Genomic DNA, 27,947 nt, shown 5'->3' with positions numbered 1-27,947 from the left:
GCAGAGTGAACCGTAGCAGGTAAGCTGCAGCGCTGGAGCCGGGAGATGTCAGTGTGTGTGCAGGATGGGGTTGTGTTAGGTGGTTGCCTGCAGAGAGCTGCGTGATCCGGTGTCCGTGTGCTGGAGTGCATTGGGTGGTATGATGGTGTGGTACTACAAGTCCCACACTGCGGGGTCTGCTTTGTGCATAGCTCTAGTGTAGAGTTGCTCTTAGTCCCTGATCACATTAGTTGTTTGCACTTTGCATCATCATCACAAAAAATTGCGCTAACCTATGTCAATGTATCCGACGTGTTTTGGATTTTAACCCCTTTGGATCTGGCTGTTTTTGTCCGTCCCCCTGAAAAACGTAGCAAAAGTGATTCTGTTTTCCCTTCGGAAAGGTGCACTGGCACGGACCAGCATCGTCTTCCTCCTCAGACCCTACGTGGTGCCGGGGCCCGTCAGCTTCTTGGGATTTTTGCTTTCTTGATCCCCCTCAAAAAATGTAAATGAATCTGAAACGATGAACTGTGTAAGACTTTGTGCACACTGAATCTTTTTGCTGAGTTTTTCCAGCGAAAAGCCAACAAATTCTCCAGGAAAAAACAAAACTCCTAAAAACTTGGGAGTTTTTGCTCAGTTTTCTGTTCCAAAAACTAAAAAAAAACCTGTCTGGGAAACTCTTCAAATACATTTCTATTGCAGTTGGTCAAAACAACCCCTGGGGAATAGGAACGTTTCACCATAATTATATTGTCAAGGGACCATAGTTACAAGTCGCTGACAATGGCAACACAAAGGAAATGGTCACACTAAATTCCAAAAATGTTTCTGATGCATTGGACACAATAAACTGTATACTGAGTGAACAGCCCCCAAATGCTTCACCGAAACACCTCGGTGCATGGGAAACATTTCTTATTCATTTCTGTTACTGTTTTTCAAAATTTCCTCAAGAGAATAAAAACTCCTTAAAAAACCAGGTCTGTGGAGTCAGTAAGCCAAATCTCCAACTTCTCAATTTCCCCCACTCCAGCATCGGTCACTACTGAGCATGTACATAAAGTGCAGCACAGATTTATCTCATCTACTACTCCACAACCCTGCCTCACTACTGAGCATGTACATAAAGTGCAGCACAGATTCATCTCATCTCCGTCTCCACAGCAGCGGTCACTACTGAGCATGTACATAAATTGCAGCACAGATTCATCTCATCTATGACTCCAAAGCATCGGTCACTACTGAGCATGTACATAAAGTGCAGCACAGATTCATCTCATCTACTACTCCACAACCCTGCCTCACTACTGAGCATGTACATAAAGTGCAGCACAGATTCATCTCATTTCCGTCTCCACAACCCTGCCTCACTACTGAGCATGTACATAAAGTGCAGCACAGATTCATCTCATCTACTACTCCACAACCCTGCCCCACTACTGAGCATGTACATAAAGTGCAGCACAGATTCATCTCATCTACTACTCCACAACCCTGCCTCACTACTGAGCATGTACATAAAGTGCAGCACAGATTCATCTCATCTACTACTCCACAACCCTGCCTCACTACTGAGCATGTACATAAAGTGCAGCACAGATTCATCTCATCTACTACTCTACAACCCTGCCTCACTACTAAGCATGTACATAAAGTGCAGCACAGATTCATCTCATCTACTACTCCACAACCCTGCCCCACTACTGAGCATGTACATAAAGTACAGCACAGATTCATCTCATCTACTACTCCACAACCCTGCCTCACTACTGAGCATGTACATAAAGTGCAGCACAGATTCATCTCATCTACTACTCCACAACCCTGCCTCACTACTGAGCATGTACATAAAGTGCAGCACAGATTCATCTCATCTACTACTCTACAACCCTGCCTCACTACTGAGCATGTACATAAAGTGCAGCACAGATTCATCTCATCTACTACTCCACAACCCTGCCTCACTACTGAGCATGTACATAAAGTGCAGCACAGATTCATCTCATCTACTACTCCACAACCCTGCCCCACTACTGAGCATGTACATAAAGTGCAGCACAGATTCATCTCATCTACTACTCCACAACCCTGCTGCACTACTGAGCATGTACATAAAATGCAGCACAGATTCATCTCATCTACTACTCCACAACCCTGCCCCACTACTGAGCATGTACATAAAGTGCAGCACAGATTCATCTCATCTCCGTCTCCACAGCAGCGGTCACTACTGAGCATGTACATAAAGTGCAGCACAGATTCATCTCACCTACGACCCCACAGCCCTGCCTCTCTACTGAGCATGTACATAAAGTGCAGCACATATTCATCTCATCTACGACTCCACAGCACTGGTCACTACTGAGCATGTGCATAAAGTGCAGCACAGATTCATTTCATCTACGACTCCACATAACTCGTCACTACTGAGCATGTACATAAAGTGCAGCACAGATCCATCTCATCTCCATCTCTACAGCAATGGTCACTACTGTGCATGTACATAAATAGCAGTACAGATTAATCTCATCTCCGTCTCTACAGCAATGGTCACTACTGTGCATGTACATAAAGTACAGCACAGATTCATCTCATCTACGACCCCACAGCCTTGCCTCACTACTGAGCATGTACATAAAGTGCAGCACAGATTCATCTCATCTACTACTCTACAGCCCTGCCTCACTACTGAGCATGTACATAAAGTGCAGCACAGATTCGTCTCATCTACTACTCCACAACCCTGCTTCACTACTGAGCATGTGCATAAAGTGCAGCACAGATTCATCTCATCTACTACTCCACAACCCTTCCTCACTACTAAGCATGTACATAAAGTGCAGCACAGATCCATCTCATCTCCATCTCTACAGCAATGGTCACTACTGTGCATGTACATAAATAGCAGTACAGATTAATCTCATCTCCGTCTCTACAGCAATGGTCACTACTGTGCATGTACATAAATAGCAGTACAGATTAATCTCATCTCCGTCTCCACAGCCCTGCCTCACTACTGAGCATGTACATAAAGTACAGCACAGATTCATCTCATCTACGACCCCACAGCCTTGCCTCACTACTGAGCATGTACATAAAGTGCAGCACAGATTCATCTCATCTACTACTCTACAGCCCTGCCTCACTACTGAGCATGTACATAAAGTGCAGCACAGATTCGTCTCATCTACTACTCCACAACCCTGCTTCACTACTGAGCATGTGCATAAAGTGCAGCACAGATTCATCTCATCTACTACTCCACAACCCTTCCTCACTACTAAGCATGTACATAAAGTGCAGCACAGATTCATCTCATCTACTCTACAGCCCTGCCTCACTACTGAGCATGTACATAAAGTGCAGCACAGATTCGTCTAATCTCTACAGCACTGGTCACTACTGAGCATGTACATAAATTGCAGCACAGATTCATCTCATCTACTACTACACAACCCTGCCTCTCTACTGAGCATGTACATAAAGTGCAGCACAGATTCATCTCATCTCCACAGCACTGGTCACTACTGAGGATGTACATAAATTGCACCACAGATTCTTCTCATCTACTACTGCACAGCCCTGCCTCACTACTGAGCATGTACATAAAGCGCAGCACAGATTCATCCCATATACTACTCCACAACCCTGCCTCACTACTGAGCATGTACATAAAGGGCAACACAGATTCATCTCATCTACTACTCCACAACCCTGCCCCACTACTGAGCATGTACATAAAGTGCAGCACAGATTCATCTCATCTACTACTCCACAACCCAGCCTCACTACTGAGCATGTACATAAAGTGCAGCACAGATTCGTCTCATCTCCACAGCACTGGTCACTACTGAGCATGTACATAAATTGCAGCACAGATTCATCTCATCTACTACTGCACAACCCTGCCTCTCTACTGAGTATCTACATAAAGTGCAGCACAGATTCATCTCATCTCCACAACACTGGTCACTACTGAGGATGTACATAAATTGCACCACAGATTCATCTCATCTACTACTGCACAGCCCTGCCTCACTACTGAGCATGTACATAAAGCGCAGCACAGATTCATCTCATATAGTACTCCACAACCCTGCCTCACTACTGAGCATGTACATAAAGGGCAGCACAGATTCATCTCATCTACTACTCCACAACCCTGCCCCACTACTGAGCATGTACATAAAGTGCAGCACAGATTCATCTCATCTACTACTCCACAACCCAGCCTCACTACTGAGCATGTACATAAAGTGCAGCACAGATTCATCTCATCTCCCGTCTCCACAGCACTGGTCACTACTGAGCATGTACATAAAGTGCAGCACAGATTCATCTCATCAACAACCCCACAGCACTGGTCACTACTCAGCATGTACATAAAGTGCAGCACAGATTCGTCTCATCTCCGTCTCCACAGCAGTGGTCACTACTGAGCATGTACATGAAGCGCAGCAAAGATTCATCTCATCTACTACTCCACAACCCTGCCTCACTACTGAGCATGTGCATAAAGTGCAGCACAGATTCATCTCATCTCCGTCTCCACAGCACTGGTCACTACTGCTCATGTGCATAAAGTGCAGCACAGATTCATCTCATCTCCGTCTCCACAGCACTGGTCACTACTGCTCATGTGCATAAAGTGCAGCACAGATTCATCTCATCTCCGTCTCCACAGCACTGGTCACTACTGCTCATGTACATAAAGGGCAGCACAGATTCATCTCATCTCGGTCTCCACAGCACTGGTTACTACCGAGCATGTGAATAAAGTGCAGTACAGATTAATTTCAACAACAAGCCGAGATCCTTAGATCAGGACCAGAACAGACATTTATAGAACATTTCATAACCTTCCCAAATTATTGTGAAAACATTTACACCACATCCTACATTGTACTACTGCACCCAATAGATTATATATTTTAGAATCGATCCATTTTACTCCGACTCCACAGCCTTGCAAAAAACAACCTCCAAAAAAGGAGTGTTTCGCCGTATATGTGTTGTCAAGGGAGTGCAGTTCCATAAGTCACCTTCCAACATTTGGAGTAAACTCAGCAGGCAACGTGATACCGGAAAAATACTCATCTGATAAGTGCCCTCGCTATAGTTACAGCACTGATGTTGAAGACTTTTATATTCTCTTCTGTGATGAAGATGGCACAAGATAAAAGGGGTGTCTATAGCTTGGGACACAATCGAGCAGGTCCATGAAGGGAAAAATAAAGTCACGGATTGCTGAAAATGGCAGTGCCAGAAAACTTTCTTTTTTCATACTAAGTTCCCAAAATGTTCTGAAACTACACTATGTTCCAAATTATTATGCAAATGACATTTTTCTCGGATTTTCCTAAATGGTCAGTGCAAATGACAGTCAGTCTAATAAAAGTCATCACCCGTTAGAGTATACATCGAATTTTATTGAAGAAACCTCCCAATGATAACAGTATAATCTCCAAAATGAATAAAACTCAAAATGCACTGTTCCAAATTATTAGGCACAGTAGTATTTCTAAACATTTGATATGTTTTAAAGAACTGAAAATGCTCATTTGTGGAATTTGCAGCATTAGGAGGTCACATTCACTGAACAAAAAAGCTATTTAACTCCAAAACATCCTAACAGGCCAAGATACATGTTAACATAGGAGCCCTTCATTGATATGACCTTCACAATTCTTGCATCCGTTGAACTTGTGCGTTTATGGAGAGTTTCTGCTTGTATTTCTTTGCATGAAGTCAGAATAGCCTCCCAGAGCTGCTGTTTTGATGTGAACTGCCTCCCACCCTCATAGATCTTTTGTTTGATGATACTCCAAAGGTTCTCTATAGGGTTGAGGTCAGGGGAAGATGGTGGCCACACCATGAGTTTATCTCCTTTTATGCCCATAGCAGCCAATTACTTAGAGGTATTCATTGTCATGCATGAAGATGATTTTGTTCCTGAAGGCACGTTTCTGCTTTTTAGACCATGGAAGAAAGTTGGCAGTCAGAAATCGAATTACTTTGCTGAGGTCATTTTCACACCTTCAGGAACCTTAAAGGGCCCTACCAGCTGTTTCCCCATGATTCCAGCCCAAAACATGACTCCTCCACCTCCTTGCTGACGTCGCAGCCTTGTTGGGACATGGTAGCCATCCACCAACCATCCACTACTCCATCCATCTGGACCGTCCAGGGTTGCTCAACACTCATCAGTAAACAAGACTGTTTGAAAATTAGTCTTCATGTATGTCTGGGCCCACTGCAACCGTTTCTGCTTGTGAACACTGTTTAGGAGTGGCCGAGTAGTAGGTTTATGCACCACAGCAAGCCTTTGAAGGATCCTACACCTTGAGGTTCGAGGGACTCCAGACGCACCAGCAGCTTCAAATAACTGCTGCTTTGTAATGGTATTTTGGCAGCTGCTCTCTTAATCCAATGAATTTGTCTGGCAGAAAACTTCCTCATTATGCCTTTATTTGCATGAACTCTGTCTGTGCTCTGTTTCAGTCACGAATCTCATCAGAGTATGATGATCACTCTTAAGTTTTCGTGAAATATCTAATTTTTTCATACCTTGTCCAAGGCATTGCACTATTTAACGCTTTTCAGCAGCAGAGAGATCCTTTTTATTTCCCATATTGCTTGAAACCTGTGACCTGCATAATAATGTGGAACATCATTTTTGAGTAGTTTTCCTTTAATTAGAATCACCTGGAAAACTAATTATCACAGGTGTTTAAGATTGATTTCAGTGATTCATTGAGCCCTGAGACACAATACCATCCACGAGTTTATTTGAAAAACAAAACAAATAAATCTTTATGACACTTAAATCCAATTTGCATAATAATTTGGAACGCAGTGTATATACCATATAAGACTGTGTGCACATTGAGTCGTTTGGCCAATTTTTATTTTTTTTTAGCAGAAACTAAGAGAAAAGTCTCCAAAGCCTCAAGAGAAAACTCCTCCCAATACTGTGTCCTTCAAAACCAAGCCCCATAAAAGGAGTGTTTCGCCGTATTTGTGTTGTCAAGGGAGCGCAGTTCCATATGTCACCAGTCCTTCTACCCTGTGATAACAATTACTTATCTGATTAATGTCTCCTCATTTCAGTGTTGATGTTCAGAGGTTTTTCTTTTATGTGGTGATGATGGCACAAGGTAAAACGGATGAATGTTTTATTTATTTTGTTATCACATTGCCTGCAGTGAGAAGTCTTTTTTTAACCCCTTAATGGCCGCTAATGCACCTTGTTACTGTCCTGAGATATAAGAGACTAGCATCCCCATACAAGTGACAATCCTGCAGCTGTCGGCTGTAACTATAGCTGACAACTTGTGGCATCACCACTGGAAGTAAAGGTCTAGATTTGCACACTTAGTAAACGAGGTTGGTGCCACCGAGGAAAAGAAACTAAATAATGTTCATATAGTAACCTCGGGCACACATTAAGTAGAGAAGTCAGGTTGCAATTGAAAAAATTCTGATTTTTAATTAAATATCCGGGATTTCACAGCCAAAGATAAACAGAAGAGAATTTTTTAGCAGAAGCAAACATCCCAACGTTTCGGCTTAGTTAGCCTTTATCAAGGGTGCATTCTGCATAGTTGAAGACGAGCATGCAGCTTGTCCCTGGAGCCCTCAGATCATGATTGTGTGGTCCTGATGTTTGCCATGGCAATTTATGACCAAATAGTGGCCTTAGAGTCTGACGGCTGTTGTAACCTGTTCAGAAGTTAGTGGCATTTAGGTGGTAAAAATACACATTTTCATTCCTATCATGTCACTTTGCATTAATTCCTGAAAATCACCTGAAGGGTTAATAAACTACGTGACAGAAATTTGCTTGTCAGGGGGTGCTGTTTTTTTTTTTTTTTTTTTTTTTATTATTATTATTATTATTATTATCATTTATATAGCACCATTGATTCCATGGTGCTGTACATGAGCATGGGTTACATACAAATTACAGCTATCACTTACAGTAAACAAACTAACAATGACGGACTGATACAGAGGGGCGAGGACCCTGCCCTTGCGGGTTTACATTCTACAGGATGGTGGGGAAAGAGACAGTTTGTTGGGGGTTGCAGGAGCTCCCGTGTTGGTGAGGTGGTAGCTTCGGTAGTGATGAGGAGGCAGCGGGGTCAGTGTAGGCTGTAGGCTTTCCTGACGAGGTGGGTTTTCAGGTTCCATCTGAAGGATCCGAATGTGGTGGATAACCGGACGTGTTGGGGCAGAGAATTCCAGAGGATGGGGGATATTCGGGAGAAGTCTTGGAGGCGGTTGGGTGAGGAGCGAATAAGTGTGGAGGAGAGAAAGAGGTCTTGGGAGGACCGGAGATTACGTGAGGGAAGATATCGGGAGATTAGTTCAGAGATATATGGAGGAGACAGGTTGTGGATGGCCTTGTATGTCAGTATTAGTAATTTGAACTGGATACGCTGAGGGAATGTGAGCCAGTGAAAGGATTTGCAGAGGGGGGAAGCGGAGGAGTAGCGAGGAGAGAGATGAATTAGTCAGGCAGCAGAGTTAAGGATGGACTGGAGAGGTGCAAGGGTGTTAGCAGGGAGGCCGCAGAAAAGGATGTTGCAGTAGTCAAGGCGGGAGATGATGAGGGCATGCACAAGCATTTTAGTAGATTGGGGGTTGAGGAAAGGACGGATTCTGGAGATATTTTGGAGCTGGAGGCGACAGGAGGTGCAAAGAGCTTGGATGTGCGGTTTGAAGGATAGGGCAGAGTCAAAGGTTACTCCAAGGCAGCGGACTTCCGGGGATTGAGTTTGAGGAAGTGAGAGGAGAAGAAGGAGGATAAGGCGGATAGACAATCCGGGATTCTGGACAGCAGAGCGGTGACGTCTGGGCAGGAGAGGTAGATCTGAGTGTCATCAGCATAAAGGTGGTACTGGAATCCATGGGACTTTATGAGTTGTCCCAGGCCAAGTGTATAGATTGAGAAGAGTAGTGGTCCTAGAACAGAGCTTTGGGGGACTCCAACAGAGAGATGGTGGGATGAGGAAGTAGTGTAGTTTTTAAAATAGTCTCACTTTTGGAGGTTTTACAATATATAGGACCCTCAAAGTCACTTCAAACCTGAATAGGTCCCTAAAAAAATAAGATTTGTAAATTTCCTTGAAAAAATGAAAAATTACTGCTACATTTTTAAACCTCCTAAAAGGCAAAATAAAATAACGTTTTACAGTTGGTGCTGATGTAAAGCAGACATGTGGGAAATGTTATTTATTATATGATATGACTCTCTGGATTAAAGGGATAATCATTGAAAGTTTGAAAATTGCTATTTTTTTTACATATTTGTCAAATCTCTGATTTTTTTTTATAAATAAACACAAAACATATCGACCTAAATTTACCATTATCATAAATTATACTGTGCCATGAAAAAACAGTCTCAAACTCACTGGGATAGAGTTATTACCACATAAAGTGACACTGGTTAGATTAAAAAAAATGTGGCCGGGTCACTAATCCTGAATTTAAGGAGCCTAGCTGTATATTGAGCTCAGAAGCAAACCAGTAATTGCAGTATTCACATCGGGCACTTGATGGCAGCAACTTGACAAAAAAAATAAAACTATACATTAGAAAAAGCTCAGCCCTGCACCAGCTCAGCCTGGGGAGTTACTCCAGAAGGTGTTTCCTGATGATATCATGGAGAAAGCCTCTGTCATGTCAGTAGCCGGGGTTCCCCATTGTAGTGCCACTTACATATTGATGGTCATTTGCCATCGGAGCAGATTTAAGCTGATCAGAAGGGGTGCCAGCACCAATCTTTTTGGTAACATCCTAAAGGGGTTGTCCAGGTTTCGCACAAAAGTCTGCAGTCACAGTGTCCAATAGTCACACTGGACCACAAACCTTTTTTTGCTGGATAGGCTGCAAGAATTTAAAGGGGTTATTCCCATCTTTACATGTGGGTATTGTCGAATAGTGCATGTACAAAAAATCACATTTGCAATTTACTGCTTTTTAAAATGTATACCCATTCATGAGATATTAAGAGTTTTCTGTTGTTTTCATCTCGTTGCCTAGGAGACCGACCATTCTTGCTGTTTATCTTCTAAGCACAGCACCGAAGCTGATTGAGATTAGGAGGTGACAGCCACAGCAGAAATCTCATCTAGCTTCAGACCAACACTTACAAGGTCAATGGAAAAAATCTTTTAATCAAAGCACATTTAGTCAGTGATAGTAGAGAACAGTGATGGTCGGTCTCCAAGGAAACAAGCTGTAAACTAAAAGAAAAGTATAAATATCTGAAGAACTGCTGAAAATGTTATGAAACAGTAAATTGCAAAAGTGTTTCATTTTTCCGCACTATCCAACAATACCCATTTATGAAGATGGAAAAATCCCTCTAAATAAGGTACCAGGATTATATTTCTAGGCCTTTGCCCTAGCTCTGATTTCTACACTTTGGATTTTTCTTCCTCTTTTGCAGAGACCTAATCATGGACCAGGATGTGACGCCTAAAAGTGACTCTGACGATAAAGCAAGCACAAGCGTGCTCGAGGACGGGGCCGAGCCTGACCACGTCACAAGTGAGTGAGTAACTTCCAGACCATTGTTCTGAGCTGTCAATATTGCCCTCTCTGCCCTGTATGTAATGCCAGTCTTTGTTGCCAAGTGGGCAGGGCCGTCAGCAACTCATCCATGTGGGTATTTTCTTTATGAACATGCCCATTTGGATAAAACTAGATTTATATAGACGAGGCCTAGTTGATGAGGCGTTCTTCACTGGGGGGCAGGGGGCGCACAGATAAACATGCCCCTAGGATCTTAGCTGCCTCTGTCAGACTTTGGCAATTCCATTTCAAGAGGATCTATTGCCAGGTCAAAAGTAGGTAATTTTCTCTCTTATTTGTTCCGCTGCTCCCTTGAATATTCTGTTGTTAACTTTTGTTAAAGCCTCCAAATTCCCTCAGTGCATTGTCTTTTAATTTAGTGCAAATTTTTATGGTCTTCACCAAGGGGGCAATGCTCACAGCGTAGTAATGAATAAGGACACGCCCCAGAGGTTCCTGTGAGCTATGCACCTTTGCTACGTACTATGAAAATGATCACTGAGGCCCATATCTCTCTAACCGTATGGTGGATTTAAAAAATTAAACAACGGATTACTTTGGAGAGATGTGAGATTAAAATCAAAACAAAATTGGCCACTTTTGACCTGATAACAGTGGGAAAAGTCATCGATCTAAGCTAGCAACCAGTCTTAGCTGTATAACACTCCCAGCGCCTACCCTCTGTGGAGCAATCGTGGCACTTGAAATAGGACAATACTATTACGTCCTATGTTAGAAAAGTGTCAAGTTCATGGATGTATTTTCTTCATATTGAAGATCCAGTAGAGCTATGTATACACCGCGTTACAAAGACTATAAACCAAATTATTTGCTAAGCACCTGCTCCAGTACCGCATCTTGATTTATAGCGGAAGCTCTGATACAATTGTGAATGAATTTTTAAAGAGTAACTACACTCTTTATTATTTAATTGTTGATCATCCTTTTGCTTAGTTCTGAATCTTTATAATATACTGTATTCCGTTAGATTATTTTGCTCCTTCCCCTTTTAAACAACATGCTGAAAGTGCTGGCTTAACTGCCTAGTTCATGCTCTTTTAGAAGCTGCTTTGAACTGCTGCTCTAGGAAGACGCCTTAGTCAAATATTATTTACAAACCTTTCCATGTTTTCCTGTTTAAGCATCAGGGAGAGGAGCAGAGAAGCTGAGGCATGGTGGTAAAGAGTGAGTAAGTACAGATTCTTGCTAGAGCAGCAGTTCAAAGCAGCTTCTAAGGGAGCATGAACTAGGCAGTAAAACATCATTTTCATTATGGTTTGTGGGAGAGAATGAATAAAAAAAAAAGTTACTCGGGAATTTCCCTATTTCAAAGTAAAATAATTAACTTTTAGACACAAATCACCCAAAATTGCAGGAGCCTATGATATCTTTTTTTTTCTTTTTCCAGTGTTGGGTTTTCAAGCACCGTTAAAATTTACATTTCTGAAGAGTTTCATTCAGTTTTTCTTTGCTGTCTTTCATGTACACTTGTAAATATCTTACTATATTGTATTGATAATAATGCAGAGTACTGGAGAGGAGATTTTTCCTGGCCATTCAGATGAGGGTATTTATACAGGGCGGGGAGAGAGTTATTCTAGTCAGTCAGGAAGAGCCACTAGATTCTACTATCAAGAAAACAGTGTCCTCATCCCAAAGATGGTGGAGCACTATCACCAGATAATCGCCTGCAAAAGTAACAAAGTCAAAGAAGGCAGCTCTGTGGCTTAGTATTACCGATGCAGTGAATGCCGTGGGCCCGCACGTGGGCAGTGTAGATGTCTGCACGAAGAGATATCACGATAATAAGAGACATGTGAGAATAAAATTGCGGGAAGCTGAAAAAACATAAGAAGCTGAATGGAAAAGAACCGGCAGGTGACGTGGATCTTACAGACTATGAGAAAAAAATGAGAAAAATTGTAAACTCTGAAATGAAAGACAGTGTCAAGATCAAGGGATGCATAGATACCAGCCTTTCTTCAGGTAATACATCATTTTATTTTTTGTACCCCCTTTAAGTGGGTGTTCCCATCTTATTAAGTAACAGCTAATCTCTAAGACCCCCTCTAAGATCTTAACAGGGATATAGTCAGCTTATAAGGCAGGAATACCCCTTTGATTTCACTTACTACGAAAAATTAGTTGAAAGTATTTAAAGATAAAGCTATGTTGATGATGTCCTCCATAGATTTCCTGGGTAAAAAAATGTATTATCAAAAATATCTAAAATAAAAATTGTCTTTAATCTCTTGTTGTCATGTATGTCACAAGTTCAGTGCAGACGTACTGTATAGAGCCGCCATCTTAGTGCTCCAGGGGCCTGCTGTTGATTTCTTAATGTGTTATGATCCTCTGGGAAGACTAAAAAATACATGGAAAAATAAATACATTTTAAGCTTAAATCATATTTTTTTTCCTATTCCATAAATACAAGATAAACGTACTTGGTGTCGATTCATTTGAAAAAGTCTGATTTATCAGTATATAACATTTTAAATGCATACTATAAACCTTATAAAGAATAAATAATCTACCATTTACGTATCACCTCCCCACAAAATGCAATAAAAATGCATCAAAAAGTTCTATGTACCGGAAAATGTTACTGCAAAAATCTCCATCAGTGGAAAGATAAAAAAATTGTGGGTCTCAGAAAATGGCGATACCAAACAATTTTTTTTTTTTCATAAGTCAATAGTACACATGAAAATAAAAAAAACCGTAATATATGTTATCAGAGAAATCTGCTTTTTTCCTCCTAGATTGATAATTAATTCTCAAAATTCCCAATTCACTGCTAAAATCAGTGAACACACACATCTTATTGCTGAGATAGAAGATGACAGTTAAGTCCATATATATTTGGACAGAGACATTTTTCTAATTTTGGTCATAGACATTACCACAATGAATTTTAAACAAAACAATTCAGATGCAGTTGAAGTTCAGACTTTCAGCTTTCATTTGAGGGTATCCACATTAAAATTGGATGAAGGGTTTAGGAGTTTCAGCTCCTTAACATGTGCCACCCTGTTTTTAAAGGGACCAAAAGTAATTGGACAGATTCAATCATTTTAAATAATATGTTCATTTTTAGTACTTGGTTGAAAACCCTTGGCTGGCAATGACTGCCTGAAGTCTTGAACTCATGGACATCACCAGACGCTGTGTTTCCTCCTTTTTGATGCTCTGCCAGGCCTTCACTGCGGTGGTTTTCAGTTGCTGTTTGTTTGTGGGCCTTTCTGTCTGAAGTTTAGTCTTTAACAAGGTAAATGCATGCTCAGTTGGGTTGAGATCAGGTGACTGACTTGGCCATTCAAGAATATTCCACTTCTTTGATTTAATAAACTCCTGGGTTGCTTTGGCTTCATGTTTTGGGTAATTGTCTATCTGTAGTATAAAACGACGACCAATCAGTTTGGCTGCATTTGGCTGGATCTGAGCACACAGTATGGCTCTGAATACCTCAGAATTCATTTGGCTGCTTCTGTCCTGTGTCACATCATCAATAAACACTAGTGACCCAGTGCCACTGGCAGCCATGCATGCCCAAGCCATCACACTGCCTCCGCCGTGTTTTACAGATGATGTGGTATGCTTTGGATCATGAGCTGTACCACACCTTCGCCATACTTTTCTCTTTCCATCATTCTGGTAGAAGTTGGTTCCATCTGTCCAAAGAATGTTCTTCCAGAACTGTGCTGGCTTTTCTAGATGTTTTTTAGCAAAGTCCAGTCTAGCCTTTTTATTCTTGATGCTTATGAGTGGCTTGCACCGTGCAGTGAACCCTCTGTATTTACTTTCATGCAGTCTTCTCTTTATGGTAGATTTGGATATTGATACGCCGACCTCCTGGAGAGTGTTGTTCACTTGGTTGGCTGTTGTGAAGGGGTTTCTCTTCACCATGGAGATTATTCTGCGATCATCCACCACTGTTGTCTTCCGTGGGCGCCCAGGTCTTTTTGCATTGATGAGTTCACCTGTGCTTTTTTTCTTTCTCAGGATGTACCAAACTGTAGATTTTGCCACTCCTAATATTGTAGCAATTTCTTGGATGGGTTTTTTTCTGTTTTCGCAGCTTAAGGATGGCTTGTTTCACCTGCATGGAGAGCTCCTTTGACCGCATGTTTACTTCACAGCAAAACCTTCCAAATGCAAGCACCACACCTCAAATCAACTCCAGGCCTTTTATCTGCTTAATTGAGAATTACATAACGAAGGGATTGCCCACACCTGTCCATGAAATAGCCTTGGAGTCAATTGTCCAATTACTTTTGGTCCCTTTAAAACAGGGTGGCACATGTTAAGGAGCTGAAACTCCTAAACCCTTCATCCAATTTTAATGTGGATACCATCAAATGAAAACTGAAAGTCTGAACTTCAACTGGATCTGAATGGTTTTGTTTAAAATTCATTGTGGTAATATCTATAACCAAAATTAGAAAAATGTTGTCTCTGTCCAAATATATATGGACTTAACTGTACTTCTGTTGTTTCAGGAGAACTTGCAGCAGACTGCCTCTCTAGCTCCTCCCCCTCCTTCTTCATAGAATTCTCCAGCTCCCACAATCCCTCTCTCCTGTCCCTGTACTGGGGGCCTATACATTTAGAAACATTCTAAGGGGTGCACGCATGTGTGGGGTCGGACGCATTCAGCAAAGCATCGCATTAGCTAAGCATCAATTAAAAGGCAGTTACTCCATGGCAGTTAGTCAGGGCAGGAGTTCAGCCCCTCTATACTTCCCTCTCCCATGTACAGCTCCCATGCACTCCTCACCTTCCTGAAAAACCTCAGCCCATCTTGCCCAAACACATCGCACAAAAAAGCTTCTTACAATTCCAGTTACTACTTGCTCTTTATCTTCCTACTCCTACTGATTTCTGGGGATATCTCCCCCAACCCTGGTCCACCATCCCCCAACCTCAATCCCTATCCTACCTTATATCGAAACCATACTAATCTTATTAATATTTCTTGCACTCCTTGATCTCCTTATTTCAATTGTGCCCTCTGGAATCCACGGTCTGTATGTAACAAACTTCCTTTCCTGCACAATTAGTTTCTGAACAACTCTCTGAATCTGTTGGCCCTCACTGAAACCTGTATTCAGGACTCTGACACTGTCTCCCCTGCTGCCATTTCCCATGGTGGCTTACAATTCTCCCATTCCCTGAGATCCGCAAACAGACTTGGTGGTAAAGTTGGCATACTCCTGTCCCCTCAATCACTTTCCTTGTCATCCCCCCAGTTCCATCACTCTCATTCCCTTCTTTTGAGGTTCACACCATCAGGCTCTTCCGTCCCCTCTCCCTCAGAGTAGCAGTCATATACCGGCCCCCAGGCTCACCTATCCACTTCCTTGACCACTTCTCAGCCTGGCTGCCGCACTTCATGTCCTCAGAACTACCAACCCTTATCTTGGGAGACTTCAGCTTCCTCATTAAAAGGCCCACTTCCACATCTGCATCCCAGCTTCTATCACTGACCACTTCTCTAGGCCTCACACAACTTTCAACCTCGGAAACACATAAAGACGGTAACACCCTTTTCCTGGTCTTTGTCTGGCTCTGTTCAATCTCCTACCTAGATAACTCACCGCTTCCCCTCTCTGACCACAACATTCTCTCCTTCATTATCACAAATCCTCACACACCCCAGCACACTCCTACCTACCACACATTCAGAAATCTACAAGCCATTAACCCTCAGACACTTTCAGACTCCCTACACTCATCACTGTCCCCAATCTCCTCTTTTTCCTGTCCTGATCTGGCTGTACACCACTACAATGACACTCTTAGAAGCACCCTTGACCAAGTAGCGCCCATCACCCTCAGTACCTCCAAACACCAAGTAAAACAGCCCTGGCTCACATCACAAACTCAACTTCTCCAGCGATGCTCTAGGAGTGCTGAACTCTTGTGGAGGAAAACTCGCACACCAGAAGACTTAATCCACTTCAAATTTATGTTAAGAACCTATAACTCTGCCCTTCACCTCGCCAAACAGACCTACTTCACCACCCTGATCTCTTCACTAGACAACAACCCCAAGAAACTTTTTGACACCTTTTACTCCCTCCTCAGGCCAAAAGCACAAGCCCCTATCACAGACATTTGTGCTGATCACCTGGCCTCCCACTTTATAGAGAAAATGGATAACATCCATCAGGAAATCCACTCCCAACCACCAAGTGCTGTGACTCCCATCCCTCCCTGCATTTCCCCTGGCTCACTTTCCACATTTGATCCCATCACAGAAGAAGTCTCCAGACTCCTCTCTTCTTTTCGTCCGACTACATGCTCTACCGACCCCATTCCCTCACATCTCCTCCAGTCTCTCTCTCCTGTTGTCACAACTTACCTAACTACAATGTTTAATCTCTCCCCTGCATTTTCCCATCCTCCTTCAAACACTCTATCGTTACTCCATTAACAAAACCCGCTCTCGACCCATCCTGCACAAATAACTACAGACCAGTCTCCAATCTCCCCTTCATCTCTGGACTCTTGGAGCACTTGGTCTACTCCCACCTTACCCGTTACCTCTCCACTCACTCCCTCCTAGACCCATCACAGTCTGGCTTCCGCCCCCTACATTCGACAGAAACTGCACTCATCAAAGTTACCAATGACCTTCTGACAGCAAAATGTAACGGTGACCACTCTGCTCATTCTTTTCGACCTTTCTGCACCTTTTGACACTGTTGACCACCGTCTCCTACTCTCTAGGCTCCAGTCACTAGGCATTAAGGACACTGCTCTCTCTGGTTCTCTTCCTTTTTCTCTGTCCGCTCCTTCAGTGTTTTCTTCGCTGGCTCCACGTTATCTCCTCTTCGTCTCACTGTCGGGGTACCCCAGGGCTCAGTCCTTGGCCCCCCTCTCTTCTCTCTCTACACTGCCCCAATTGGACAGACCATCACCAGATTTGGCTTTCAGTACCATCTTTATGCTGATGACACACAACTATACACGTCATCCCCCTAGCTTACCCCCCTGTACTACAGAAAGCCAGTTACTGTCTATCCGCAGTCTCCAACATTATGTCCGCTCTCTATCTGAAACTCAACCTCTCAAAAACTGAACAACTTCTGCTCCCACCATCTGCTAACCTCCATAAATTTCACATTTCTCTCTATGGGTGGCACCATAATAACACACCGGCAGCAGGTGCGATCTCTGGGTGTTATGTTTGACATCAATCTCTCCTTCACATCCCATATACAATCTCTTGCATGCTCTTGACGCTTACACCTAAAGAACATCTCTAGAATCGGCCCTCTTCTCAGCATGGAAACAACAAAAACCCTCACTGTCACATTGATCCACTCCCGCCTAGACTACTGTAATGCTCTATTATTTGGCCTCCCCCTTACTCGACTTTCCCCTCTCCAGTCTATCCTTAATGAAGCAGCCAGGGTTGTCCATCTAGCTAATCGTTACTCGGACTCATCCGCTCTTCACCAGTCCTTACATTGGCTGCCCTTTCACTACAGAATCCAATTCAAAGTACTTGTTCTCACCCACAAAGCTTTCCACAGTGCAGCACCCCTCTACATCTCTTCCCTCATTTCTGTCTATCGGCCTAACTGATCACTGCGCTCTGCAAATCACTTTCGACTAACCTCTGCCCTAATCCGTACCTCCCACTCCCGACTCCAAGTCTTCTCCCGTGCTGCGCCAATCCTCTAGAATGCTCTACACCAAGAAATTAGGACTATCCACAATTTGCATAGTTTTAGGCGCTACCTTGATGGCTGGACCATCATTGTATATACACACACCTGTACCTTATATCTCCCCCACAGCATTGTAGATTGTAAGCTCTCACGAGCAGGGTTGCTTTATTTTGCTTTAATTTTTGTATTGTTAATGTTGTTACTTATGACTTGTGTTTTGAAACTGTTAAACTGTAAAGCGCTGCGGAATATGTTGGCGCTATATAAATAAAGATTATTCATTCTAAGATCACCAACTGTCATCTCCTATCTCAGTAATGGAAAGGTCTGTGTTCAATGAATACAGATTTTACCAATGAATGAAAAAAGTCAAAGGTCAGTTCAGGAAGAGAAAGAAGCAGATTTACCTGATAAGTTATATTACACAGTTTCTTATTTTCTTGTCTACTATTGGTTTTTGAAAGAATAATCAAAGCGACGATCTTTAAGATTGCATAGACATCTGATGCATTGGTGGAAATATGATCTGAAGAAATAAAGCATGGTTCTCATATAGAAAAACTGTCAACCTTATATCAACCAGAGTTCAGTTCAGTTGAAAGACTGGAGATCCAGGTGTTGCGGTTGTATTACAGCTGTACTGTGGTCGTCTGAAAGCCATAGACTCCCAATCCATATTTTCTACTCTGAGAAATAAAGAAATATCCTTTACTTATACTTTAATCCTTCTGCTGCACTAGTGTGATCGCTCCAGTGGGCATCACCCTTCCTGACATCCTTTTTTTGTGCTCTCAGTTGGTGCATGGAGTCGTTGGACAATTTTTCTGGAAAACTACTTTACCAAAGAAATAGCCCCTACTTATTCTTTGAAGCCCATGCTTCTCTAGCGTCATCACTCCAATGGGCATCACCCTTCCTCGTTTCCCTTTTTGTGCTCTCCCTTGGCATATGAAGTAGTTACACAAGTTTTCTGGAAAACTACCAAATAAATAACCACAAAATATAAATTTAACCCCCTGCTGCTCTAGTTACATGCTCCAGTGTGCCCTATTTGACATCCCTTTTTGCTCTCTCTTGACTTATAAAGTAGGACGCTAATAGGTAATTACAGTACTTGGGTTCTCCTTTAGGAGTTACTCATGGAGTCATCAATACTAAGTTCTCGTTTTCTCAAATTCCTAGATGAGAATCAAGAAATCATTGTTACCAAAGTGGATCTCAAGATGTTGAAGAAATCTCTGTGATGGAGAACGTTTACCAGCAGGGAATGTTACAGGATAAATGTGATTTGGACAATGTAGACTGTGAAGCTTCGTCCGATTAAAACAATAAAACCTGAAGAGCGTTCACATTGTCAAGGGAAAGCACTGCAAGAACTGGGCAGTGGTATACAACACTTACATGCAGAGGTGGTGGCCATGAATCACAGGGTTCACCTAGCTACCAACCAAGAGAAAGCACTGGAAGAAACTGCATGCCATCAAGAAGAGACTACCTGTTATCGGGCTAACAAGCTCAAATTTCTCATGGAAGCCAATGAAATTGCAGCCAAAAGGCTTCCAGTGGAATCTTCCTTGGAGACAAACTCTCACCGTCATAATCCAACTCTTCAGACAGCAAAAAAGGGAGCTGAGTAACTTACGAAAGAGTACCGTCCGTACAAGAGGTAGATCTTCTGCTTCACATACTCGGAAAGGGAGAAAATGTTAAGGATCTGACTTTTTCACTATTGGGGGCATTATGAGTTGTCACATATTGACTTATTATTAGTATTACATGTTTTCCTGACTGAATCGTATATATGTCCTTTCAACTGAATGGCCAGTATTTTACTCTAAATCTGTCCAAAATATATCTGTTGTGGTTGCTTTGTTTTCTATCATTATTTTATCATTCCTACTGTATCCCACATATTCATCATTATCAGTCCGTATTTGCATTGTCATCTGATTCAATGGCATCTCTTGGCAAAGATCTGAAAAATGTCATGGCTTCCCTTATAGCAGAACTTAGCCCTTTATAAGTTACACCAGGTTCTGAGCATCTATTCCGATTATCAACAGGATAAAGTTGTGAGCAGGTCTAGTATTCCTAAAGGGCCAAGTGTCTGTTGGATGGGTGCTAAGTTGCTGATCCCTTGGTGATCCAATAAATGCGGCCCCCACAGATCTTGAGAAACTATCTCAGTGGAGTCCTGTCTGAAAGGAGGTTGGGAATGTTCACCTCTTCTCCATTCTTGATCTATCAGACTGCTATAGATGACCAAGAAAAGCAGAGGTGCCCATGCTCCACTCCGTTCAGATGGGACTCTAGCGAAAAGCCTAAAAAAGAGTGATCTTAAAACTAAACATAGCATTAAGACTACTTTTTAAAAGGAAATGTCACAAGAAAATAACCTATTGTCCTCTGGATAGGTGATAACTTGCTGCTCGGTGGGTGTCCAACTGCTGCTGATTGCTAGGTGTCCAACGATCGGCAAGACATTTATTTCCAATGGGAAACTTTTATCCCGTTGCAAAGTGAAGCAGCCGTACAGATGTCCATTAATTTTATATGGGGCTGCCTGAAAAAGCTGCAGTTCTGATAGCGATATAGGGAATAGAGTGCTCATCGAGTATGCGCCTCGCCGCTCCATTCTGGCTCATTCTGCCTATCAGTGTAGATCCCAGCAGTTTAACCCTCACTGATCAAGAAATTACCTTATTTTCACCAGAAAACTCCTTTAAATCAAGTTTTTAACGTATTTTTAGAATTTTTGTTTATTTTATGCTTCGTGTCTGTGTTTTTTTTTAAATATCTTAAATTCTTGCAGTTTTCACTCTGGTAAATGCATGTATTTTGTGTCCTCTAGATTTCCTTATTATGAATTATCACTCACCTAATGGAAAGTAGACTAACATGATGTATTGTCACTGGTCCAGATGATCCCATGAGAAGATACGCACACAAGATTCACCAGAGAGCCTTTTTGTGCCGTGATGACCCCTTACTTAGACCACCGAAGCAGCAGCTTGGCCATCTTGCTGACCATGTTTGTGCCTTCACTTGAACTAGATTGAATTGTAGTACCATTTAACAGACAGACTGGTTCTCAGTGCCTATGAGAAGGATAAAGAGGAGGCAAGGATGAAGGCAGAGGTCCTGGGGGTCATATTGAGCAAACACTAATGGTCTATGTTACGGCCAGGCCATCAATGTTTACATTCTGCAATAACCCTAGTCATGGGTCTCACTGGAAAACAGCAATCTGTCACAAGATTAATAGTGGCCAGATATTGCTCTTATTTTATTTTGTCTACTGCCATGAGTATTTTGTTTTTTAATTCACTATTCTGTTCCTGAGATATGATCCTTTTTATTTACTGCTAGTTTTTATGGTATTTACTAAGGGGAATGTGCTCATAGGAATCTTGTATTTAGGCTGCCATCTATCATCAAGTCCCTTTGGTAAAGAGTCACGCTAAAAATTAGCACTAAATAAAAAGGACCAAATCTCTGGAACCATATGGCAGATTTTAAAGAAAGAAGAAAAATATGGGATAATTGGGGGAGCAGATGGGATAAAATAAAAGCAACAACTAGACACTTCTGACCTGGAGGCTAGATAACCTTGAAGAGAATTGTACGTACTTTCAGTGTCTGCAGATTAACGTGAGAGGATAAAAGTTTTCCTGCACAATGCATGGTCTAGGGACATGGATCTAATGCGCCATATAATTCAGCAGGTTATTGAACCTGTAGCACAGTCTTCGGATGATGGCAACCAAGAACATTGGAACATTTATCTATTATGGTAAACCCAAGGTAACACAAATAAGTAAGATCCAGTAAATGCCTGAACAAGATAAGGAAGGGCAGATGAGAACAAAAAACAGCAATATTTAATCACTTCATGTTTATAGATTGGAAGTGACAGATCATTATTACCCGCTTCAGAACCCTGACATTTTTTTTGTTTTTCTCTTCCATTATTTCCTTGCCTTCATCCACAATTTTTTTTACTATTTTCTCATCAACATGGGATTATGATGTCTTGTTTGTTTAAAGGGACTCTGTCACCTGAATTTGGAGGGAACAATTTTCAGCCATAGGGGCGGGGTTTTCGGGTGTTTGATTCACCCTTTCCTTACCCGCTGGCTGCAATATTGGATTGAAGTTCATTCTCTGTCCTCTGTAGTACATGCCTGCACAAGGCAATCTTGCCTTATGCAGGCGTGTACTATGGAGGACAGAGAATGAACTTCAATCCAATATTGCAGCCAGCATGCAGCCAGCGGGTAAGGAAAGGGTGAATCAAACACCCGAAAACCCCGCCCCTATGGCTGAAAATTGTTCCCTCCAAATTCAGGTGACAGAGTCCCTTTAAGTTAGTAAACTTGCAACTTTCACACTGGCCATTTGGGCTTTTTCAGATTCATTCTTCCTGTTCTTTTCAGCAGGCTCATTATCGTCAGAGGCAGGATTATAATGACTGTTAACACCTCTATACACACAGCTGATAACACAATATCCACCAATCACAATTGGCATTGTCACAGCTGACCCTGCTCCTCTCCGTTCCCCATGTACTTTGCACACTATCATTAGATGCTTCAATACAAAAATAGGGTCGGGATCTGACCTTTGTGGCTAATGTACAAGTGTTATTTCCTGAAACAGCAGGAAGTAAAAGTCTAAAAAAAAACAGTGATCGGTAGGAAAATTACAAGATTTATATTTTTTATTTTTAATATAGATTGTCTTTTGTAAAAAATAGCCAAAATAAAAAAAAATATATACAAGTATCTCAAAAACGTGATGTAAGCAATAGGTTTTCTAATAACAGCTTCCCCTTAAGCAAATAGTGAGATAGAAGATAGAACCAACATTCTTTATTTTGCTTATAACGTGGTTAATTCCATACAATCCATCATTGCTATAATGTTTTAGTCCAATAGATAGATGTCATGTGTGCGCATAAATAACATATTTGGTCATTAGTCAGTGCAATAATGACATTTATTGTATTGAATGTCAATAGTCAATGTTCTCAATTTGTAATTTTTGCACTTTCATCCTAACAGAAGCCATGGCACACAATGGACGAGAGTCACCATCTGATGAAGGCAGACAAGATAAACATAGTCGTACTCCTCACCAGTTAAGGTGCCGCAAGTCGAGCAAACAAAAAAAACTGGAGATAAATTTGACTAAAGAATCTGCTTGCTGTAAGAAAACAGATGATGTCTTGGAGAACACAAGTTCTTCAGAAAATGAAGAAGAAAGTCAACCCGAAGACAATGAAGAAAGGAACAGCGGCAAACCACATCTACGTAGCTCGACTATCAAGTCGAAATATAAGAGTGAAAATAGGAACAAAAATTCTCTGGAGATCTCGAAATGTACTATCCCTTACACTCCCTACAAGGTGCAGAAAACCTTCATCTGCACCGAATGTGGGAGAAGCTGCATCTCAAGCTCTCACCTGGTTATACATCAGAGGTCCCACACCGGAGAACGACCTTACTCCTGTAACGACTGTGGAAAAAGTTTTGCCCGAAAGTCTTCTCTGGTCATCCATGAAAGGATTCACACGGGAGAACGTCCGTACACTTGCACACATTGTGGGAAGAGTTTCACTAGCAGCGCCACACTGTCCACTCACATAAGGATCCACACCGGAGAGAGACCTTACGTCTGTTGGGAGTGCGGGAAAAGTTTTACCAGTAACTCTTCTCTGTTTATACATAACAGGACACACACGGGAGAGAAGCCATATATTTGTGTGGAATGTGGAAAGACATTTTCATGCACATCCGCTCTCGTCATACACAAGAGGTCTCACACGGGAGAGAAGCCATTCACCTGCGAAGACTGCGGAAAAAGTTTTGCTGATAACTCTCGACTTGTAAAACATAAAGCCGCTCATACAGGAGATTGGGCATTTGTCTGTACAGTGTGCGGGAAAGGATTTACTTGCTACTCCAACCTCAATGTCCATCAGAGGTCACATACAGGAGAGAGGCCATATGCCTGTAACAAGTGTGATAAAAGGTTTGCTCTCAATAGAGATCTTGTCCGCCATCAGACAACCCACACTGGTGAAAGACCCTATGCTTGTTCTGAATGTGGCAAGTGTTTCACTCGTAAGGCTCACCTAACCACCCACGTCAAAATCCACTTACGTGTAAAAGCAGTAAAGGTGACTGAATGAGCAGTGTTATTCAACAAAATGTAGTAAGCCCGCATGTGAAGCCATGATGCCAACTGACTTTCATAACCAAATAGGTCAGAAGTACAATGGTACATAGTTATGAACATCACACATCCTTTACAAGTACTGCATGACCTAATAAGATGTATCACAGTACATAAGACATAAAAAATACAGTCATGCCTGAAAGTGTTGGCACCCTTGAAATTGTTACAAAAAATGAAGTATTTCTCCTAGAAAATTATTGCAATTACACATTTTTGTTATACACATGTTTATTTCTTTTGTGTATATTGGAACAACACAAAAAACAGAAAAAAAGGCAAATGAGACATGATTTCACACAAAACACCCAAAATAGGGCTGATAAAATTGTTGGTAACTTTCCCAAATTGTGGGTAAATATCTTTGTTTCAAGAATGAGAGGCTCGATCACACTCACCTGTGTCAAGTAACATGTGTGGGCAATATGAAAATCCCACCTGAAACTAGGTAAATAGGGGTGAAGGTGACTCAATCTTTGCATGGTGTGTCTGTGTGCGCCACACTAAGCATGGAGAACAGAAAGAGGAGGAAAGAACTGTCTTAGGACTTGAGAACCAAAATTGTTGAACAGTATCACCAATCTGCAGCTTATAAGTCCATCTCCAGAGATCTTGATGTTTTTTTATCTGCAGTGCACAACATAACCAAGACGTTTACAACCTATGGCAATGTAGCTAATGAGTCCAAATCTAAATCCCATTGAACACCTGTGGAGAGACCTGGAAATTGCTGTTGGGAGAAGGAGCCTTCAAGTATAAGAGACCTGGAGCAGTTTGCAAAAGAAGAGTGGTCCAGAATCCCAGTTGAGAGGTGTAAGAAGTTTGTGGATGGTCATAGGAAGTGATTGCAGTTATTTATTCCAAAGGGTGTGCAACCAAATATTAAGGAGAGGGAGCCAACAATTTTTTCCGGCCCATTTTTGGGGTTTTGTCTGAAATTATGTTCAATTTGCCTTTTTTTCTATATCTTTTTGTGTTGTTGCAATACACTCAAAATAAATAAACATGTATAAGAAAACGTGTAATTTTCTGGGAGAAATACTTCATTTTCTGGAATAATTTAAAGGGTGCGTGTGATTGAGTGTGATTGATACTTTTGGCCATGACTTTATGTTTCATAAACTTTTCAACTATTTTGTCACTTCAGTCATCATTAAGTTGTTTTCCTTCATGATACTGTGCAATATGATCATTAGATGTAAATTCTATGTCTCCAAGTTGGGCGTCTTGAGGCTTATTTTTAGATTTGTTCTTGATGCTTAAAGGCAACCTGTCACCAGTTATGGCCAACATGAAGTAAGGTCACCACCTTTCAGGGCTGATATACAGCATTCTATAATGCTGTATATAAGAATCCAACCTGACCTGTAAGAGAAGAAAAATAACTTTTATTATACTCACCTTGAAGGCCGTTCGGTCTGAGAGGCGTTGCTAGTCTTGGTCCGGCGCCTCCCATCTTCTTACAATGACGGTCCTCGTGCTTGCTTCATGTGGATGGCACATCCCTACATCATCCACACAATCTCCTCGGCACCGCGCAGGTGTACTTCTCTGACCTATGCTGGGGCTCCCTGACCTTTCCCAGCACCTGCGCACTGCAGTAATTTGTTGTACTGTATATGAGCCTTGAAAGGTGGTGGCCTTACTTCACATTGGCCAAAACTGGTGACAGGTTCGCTTTAAAAGCATGAACTTATCACATGGCCTATCGCATTTCAGTTGTAGCCAAGGTAACTGCAATAGGGCCCAAGGACTGAGGAGGACCCTTTCAGATGCCCCAATTTTGCTCCTTTCAGTGGTGTATTTTGTGCTATTCAGAGCTCTTTTTTTGATTCGGATTTCTTCACGAGATCAGTAAACAACATCCTTTGATGGCTGCTTAACTGGGAACTCATTCCTCACCATGGGCCTTTTTTAATTCTAATTATGCTCTTCTTTCCAGTTGAGCTATTTAGAAAAGCCACAATGAATGCATTAGGTTAACATTGATGTCCCCTTTATCTACTGTAAGATGGCCGTCGGACGAGTCCTGGAGCGGAGATATGTGTCATTGCAGCTATTAGCCGCAGTGATGTGAGCTCGGAAGTATGCTGTTACTAAGCAGCAAAATGAAAACAGCAGAAGCATTCTCCAGCACGTATTGTGCTGAGAGAGTTATTTGGCCGTTCCAGGGCCGGGTTTTATGAGCGGTCATAATAGATGGGTGGAAATGACCGCTCACATATCCCAACCCCAGGAACGTGGTTTGGCTGTTAAAATGGAGGCCAGTTGCCTCATTCAGTGTCTGTGGCTGGAGGTGTGGAGACCTCCATGTGTGTGTTGCTGAAGACACTGACCTGAGCGGGCATACCCGCAGTGCTATATGGACTGGTTATTTCTACTGATCTGTTCTTTACCAAGACCTCTATTGACTCCATGCTGTAGCAACTTTCTTTGGCATCCATAGCAGCTTTTGAAAAGTAAGACTCACTCTGCTAAAAATTCTATGGGATAGATCATCTATAAGTGGTTTCTCGGCTTCAGGCAACCCCTACTGGTTAGAAAGGCCTCTTGACCATAAACATCAAGGCCCCACTACACAGACAAACATATCGGAAAGTTTAGTTGACAGTCTTTTGGGAAAGATAAGGATCCAGCATGTCTGATTTTAGTTTCCAATTTTTTTGTTTTCTAAGCGATAAGTCACCGCCAGAAATGTCTTGCAGTGGCTCTCATTGAGAGCACACTACTGTTCGGCAAAATGAGCCCCCCCATGTTTTGGAGAGTCGGGCGAGATAGATAGATGTTGTCTGGCAAAAATGAGGATCCTGAACCTATATTTTATTGAAGGGGTATTCCATATCATAGCAGATGCACTAGATGCAGCAGGAATGTGGTTGTTCATAGGAATAGCAGATAAGTATTATATTATTATCATTATGCTCAGTTATACAGCACTATCTTATTCCACAGCGCTTTACATACATCATTGCTGTCCCCAATCACAATCTAATTTCCCTATCACTCCCTATTGGAGTGTGGAAGGAAACGGAAGGAATCCCACGCAAACACAGGGAGAACATACAAATTCCTTGCAGATGTTGTCCTTCTGGGGTTTTGAACCCAGGACTCCAGCGCTGCAAGGCCGCAGTTCTAACCACTGAGCCACCGTGATGCCCTATGGTTTCATCTCATTTCTAAAAATTCAACACATTTAATTTGTATCAAAACTATGCACTGATTCCAAACAAAATCATACTACAAAATCTCAGGCATATATGAGATTGTTGATATGGAGTCAGGAAATTCAACAACTTTCTCAAATCGCAAATCATGGATGTGTGAATCTGTCCTTGCCCGTAGTAAGTAGATACAGTTAACCACAGGCGAAGAGTTGTAGGGTGCAATAGCAGGAACCGAATATTAAACTGCCATCTTATAATTATAGGTTTATCACTGCCTCCAGTGCACTACACTGTG

At 42.0% G+C, this 27,947-nt stretch overlaps 1 protein-coding gene across 1 annotated transcript; it reads left to right on the top strand.

Moving 5' to 3' along the window:
- LOC143768638 (uncharacterized) lies at nucleotides 1–27,312 on the top strand. The gene is made up of 3 exons (XM_077257283.1): nucleotides 1–19; nucleotides 10,445–10,545; nucleotides 23,315–27,312. Exons 2-3 carry the CDS (start codon nucleotides 10,455–10,457, stop codon nucleotides 24,442–24,444), a joined length of 1,221 nt encoding a protein of 406 aa, XP_077113398.1. The 5' UTR covers nucleotides 1–19; nucleotides 10,445–10,454; the 3' UTR covers nucleotides 24,445–27,312.
- Nucleotides 27,313–27,947: the final 635 nt, after the last annotated feature.

Source organism: Ranitomeya variabilis, chromosome 1, assembly GCF_051348905.1.
Source record: "Ranitomeya variabilis isolate aRanVar5 chromosome 1, aRanVar5.hap1, whole genome shotgun sequence".
Lineage (NCBI taxonomy): Eukaryota > Metazoa > Chordata > Amphibia > Anura > Dendrobatidae > Ranitomeya > Ranitomeya variabilis.
The sequence above is the reverse complement of the archived record's forward strand: the minus strand, read 5'-3'. Positions and strand labels throughout refer to the sequence as shown.